General features: G+C 41.3%; 1 protein-coding gene across 1 annotated transcript; it reads left to right on the plus strand.

Moving 5' to 3' along the window:
- Nucleotides 1–1,546: 1,546 nt before the first annotated feature.
- On the plus strand, nucleotides 1,547–3,302 carry LOC128515583 (germ cell-specific gene 1-like protein). Its single transcript, XM_053489671.1, has 5 exons — nucleotides 1,547–1,835; nucleotides 2,168–2,215; nucleotides 2,300–2,464; nucleotides 2,596–2,707; nucleotides 2,888–3,302. The coding sequence occupies exons 1-5, from the start codon at nucleotides 1,547–1,549 to the stop codon at nucleotides 3,300–3,302; spliced, it is 1,029 nt and encodes a 342-aa protein (XP_053345646.1).
- The last annotated feature ends 345 nt before the right edge of the window (nucleotides 3,303–3,647 follow it).

Raw genomic sequence — 3,647 nt, forward strand, 5'->3', positions numbered from 1 at the left:
AAACACTTTAACTGAAGAAACATCATACACATAGAAAGAAAAAAAAATCATAGACAACAAGGGGAAAATGATACATTCACAAGGGAAAAATAATATACTTACAAGGGAAGTATATCATTTTATGATTGATATATTATGAGGGAGCCCAGAGCTTCCAAAAACTATTGTGAAATAATATTTTTCCTTCTAAAATAAAAATGTATGCCATAGAGGGCTGATTTAGTCATAAGCAAATGTGACAAAGTTTCCACAAGTATTCTTCAGCTTTCTCAGTACAACCTAACAGCTGATTATTTTCAAGCAAAGAATTTTCACCATACTGACTGCATTTGCATTTTTGTTTATGTCAGATGTTTCCCAAGTTCCCAAGATGTTTGGAGATGTTTGGAGATGTTTGGAGATGTTTGGAGAGTACTGTGAGTAAAACAGCTGTTGGGTTTTACTGAGAATGATGGAGATGTTGTCTGGTATTTTTGTCACATTTGATCTTTTCTATTTTCATGCAAAGCCTACATCAGATTTTAACAATTTCTAAGGCATCGTCACTGATTGCCATCAGACTTTTCTAATGACATCAGAATAACAATAGGTTCAGGATGAGCGAGAGAGAGAGAGAGATTTCAGTACAGTGTCTTAATCCGTTTTGATGAATATATGTGGATATTGCATGCTTGCGTGTGTGTGTATTTTCCAGATGACGCAGGTTCAGAGATTATCCTGTTTATGATACAGAGAAGGTAAGTGAATTATACAATACTAAGAAAATATGTAATATAACTTAATGGTTTTTGCGATTTTGTACATAGTGATGACTTTTTGTTTGCAATCTGTTTTTCCTTCTTTTATTCATTTTCTTTGATTTCTGTTCCATTATGCTGCAGAATTAATTTGTCTTTTGGGTGCTGTTGGATTTTGGCATCTCTGTTTGATTCTACCTTTTAAAGTGTTTGTTAAATAATAACCCATTTGTGCTGCTGTTACAGTAAATTGCTAAGTAACAGATTGGTGTGATGATGGAGAGTTCCTGCTACCACCTTCCAGTAAAGGATTTATTTATTTATTTTATCTCCTTTACCATAAGAAATGATCAAAGTTGCAGCTGATAGTAACAGCTTATGAACAGTGACATATACAGCGTACACGGCTGTAAAAGGGAAAATTAGTAACACTTGAGAAGGAGTCTCCACTTTACCGCTGACTCCTACAGCGATGTGTAAAGTCAGCGGTAAAGCTCAACATGAAATTTTCCCGCATCATCGGTACGGAGGGGTTTTATTAATTAACTAGTTAGTACAATAAAGTGTTTGCTGCAAACGAGATAATTGATTATTTGTTTGCTTGTTTATCTAACATGGCTCCATAAAAATGTGACATATTCTTTAATGAATCAAAACCTTAAATACCCTCATCATACCAAATACCCTCGTTTATCAATAACAGCATTGCACAGTGTTTATCACATAGCACATACAGTAGGCTGTGTGTGTGTGTGTGTGTGTGTGTGTGTGTGTGTGTGTGTGTGTGTGTGTGTGTGTTTTGCTAGATGATGTCCTGTTCCAGTCTGCAATCTCCACGACTGTCATTCCTGCAGACGTTGTTCTCTCTCTTCCTGTCCTTCATCTCTCTGTTTGCGTCTAACTGGTGCTCGGGGGTCGAGAAGGTCCCGAAGCCGCTGTGTTCTCTTCTGCGACGGCGCACCTGCACACCGTCTGACCTGTTCACCAACGGCTCTGCCCAGTTCACCTGGGAAACCGGGGATGACCGCTTCATCTTCCCTAGTTTCCACGCTGGGATCTGGAGCTGCTGTGAAGAGAACATACATAAGGATGAGTGGGGTGAGAGGGCATGGGGCAAAGAGCAAGGGGTCAGGGGTTACACGGGGGTTGGAACAGGTATCGGGGGTGACAGTGCTGTACAGAGAATTTAGCCTCATGCTCTGATTTGTGAACTTGTGGATTTGTGTGTGTGTGTGTGTGTGTGTGTGTGTGTGTGTGTGTGTGTGTGTAAAGAGGATTATAATTTGCAACAGCTGGTGAGATATTTTCCTGGAAAATATAAAACTTTGTTTAAGGTAGAGGCTTAAAATTTCCAACCTGTGTGTGTGTGTGTGTGTGTGTGTGTGTGTGTGTGTGTTTTCCTCACTGTGATCTGCTTATTTTTGTTGCAGAAGAAAATTGTCGCAATTTCATTGCTCTGACACCTCCATCAGAGAAAGGTGATTACATGCGCACACACACACACACACACACACACACACACACAAAGGTTTAAAGTTTTAAGCCTCTCTCTCTCTCTGCAGGGATTTTCTGGCTGTGTGTGCTGCTGGAGTTGATGTACATCAGTTTGTTGTGTATCAGTTGTGTGCTGCTGATGGTTCAGTTGGCATTTTCTGAGTGGAAGCCCTCGCTTCATCAATGGGGGGAGTTACTCAATGCTTATGCTGCTGTCTTCACCGTACTGGGAGGTACATACACACACACACACACACACACACACACACACACACACACACACACACACACACAAGCCCTAACTAATTAATAATGTGTGTGTGTGTGTGTGTGTGTGTGTGTGTGTGTGTGTGTGTGCTGTCAGGTCTAGTAGGAATGGTAGGTCACATAATGTTCATGCAGGTGTTCCAGGTGACAGCGTCCAGCGGCCCAGAGGATTTTAAACCACACCGTTACGGATACTCCTGGGCTTTTTAGTGAGTTTCACACTACAGCCTTCACATTTACATTCCTTCTGTTTTTTCTGTTCTGTTTTGAATCATCTTCACTAAACCCTTATCACTCCAAATCTACATGTTGATACATCGCTGCTCAATCTTACACAGGTACACCTCTCTCCCTCTCTCTCTCTCTCTCTCTCTCTCTCTCTGTGCCAGCATGGCCTGGGTAGCCTTCACCTGCTGTATGATCGCCGGAGTTTCCACTCTGAATAATTACACCAAGAAAGTGCTGATGATTGGGACAAAGCCAAAGCCTGACTTCCACACCTCTATGTCATTGTACTACCCCCCTGTTCCACCTCCTCCTTCTTGCCCTCCTCCACCTCCTCCACTCTCACCACACTTATGCCCTCCATCTCCCTCTCCCATGGTCCCTCATGCCCCTCCGTCTCCAACCAACTCTGCTCCCTGTCTCTCTTCCTCACCTTCTGTCTCTGTCCTTCATTCACCTCACTGTCCTTCTCCTCCTCTTTCACCTGCTCCTTCCATCACTTTATCTATCGCTCCCTCCATCCATACGCTCGCTTGCTCTCCTTCCCTGCCATTTGATGAAGAATACAGCTTCCTCTAATGTTTTATTAGTTTAATTTTGACCTTTATTGTAGTCATTCATGTGTATGAACACCTGCTAGATTAATCACACACTATGTTTATTGTGGTGTTTTAGATTTTGTAAATCAGAGTGGTGGGGGTTCTAAGACAGCTTGTACACTATATACCAAGTTACTTCATGTGATATGCATTAATGATATCAGCAAGTGAATAGATGAAGATTCTGTTGTAACTGTTACTAAATGTAACTTTATTGATTAACAGTTTGCAGTTCCTCTAAAGGATCCATATTACAAATGATTAATTAAATAAATAAACGAACTCACGCACACCTCGGACTTGCACACATGGAACCCGTGGAACA

This window comes from Clarias gariepinus, chromosome 28 (assembly GCF_024256425.1).
Source record: "Clarias gariepinus isolate MV-2021 ecotype Netherlands chromosome 28, CGAR_prim_01v2, whole genome shotgun sequence".
In the NCBI taxonomy this organism is placed as follows: Eukaryota; Metazoa; Chordata; class Actinopteri; order Siluriformes; family Clariidae; genus Clarias; species Clarias gariepinus.

Excerpts from the sequence above, each read along its gene's own strand:
- LOC128515583 (XM_053489671.1), top strand. The coding sequence starts at position 1,547 with ATGTCCTGTTCCAGTCTGCAATCTCCACGACTGTCATTCCTGCAGACG. Across the intron at positions 2,216-2,299 it reads GACACCTCCATCAGAGAAAG|GGATTTTCTGGCTGTGTGTG; the intron begins GTGATTACATGC and ends CTCTCTCTGCAG. Across the intron at positions 2,465-2,595 it reads TGTCTTCACCGTACTGGGAG|GTCTAGTAGGAATGGTAGGT; the intron begins GTACATACACAC and ends GTGTGCTGTCAG.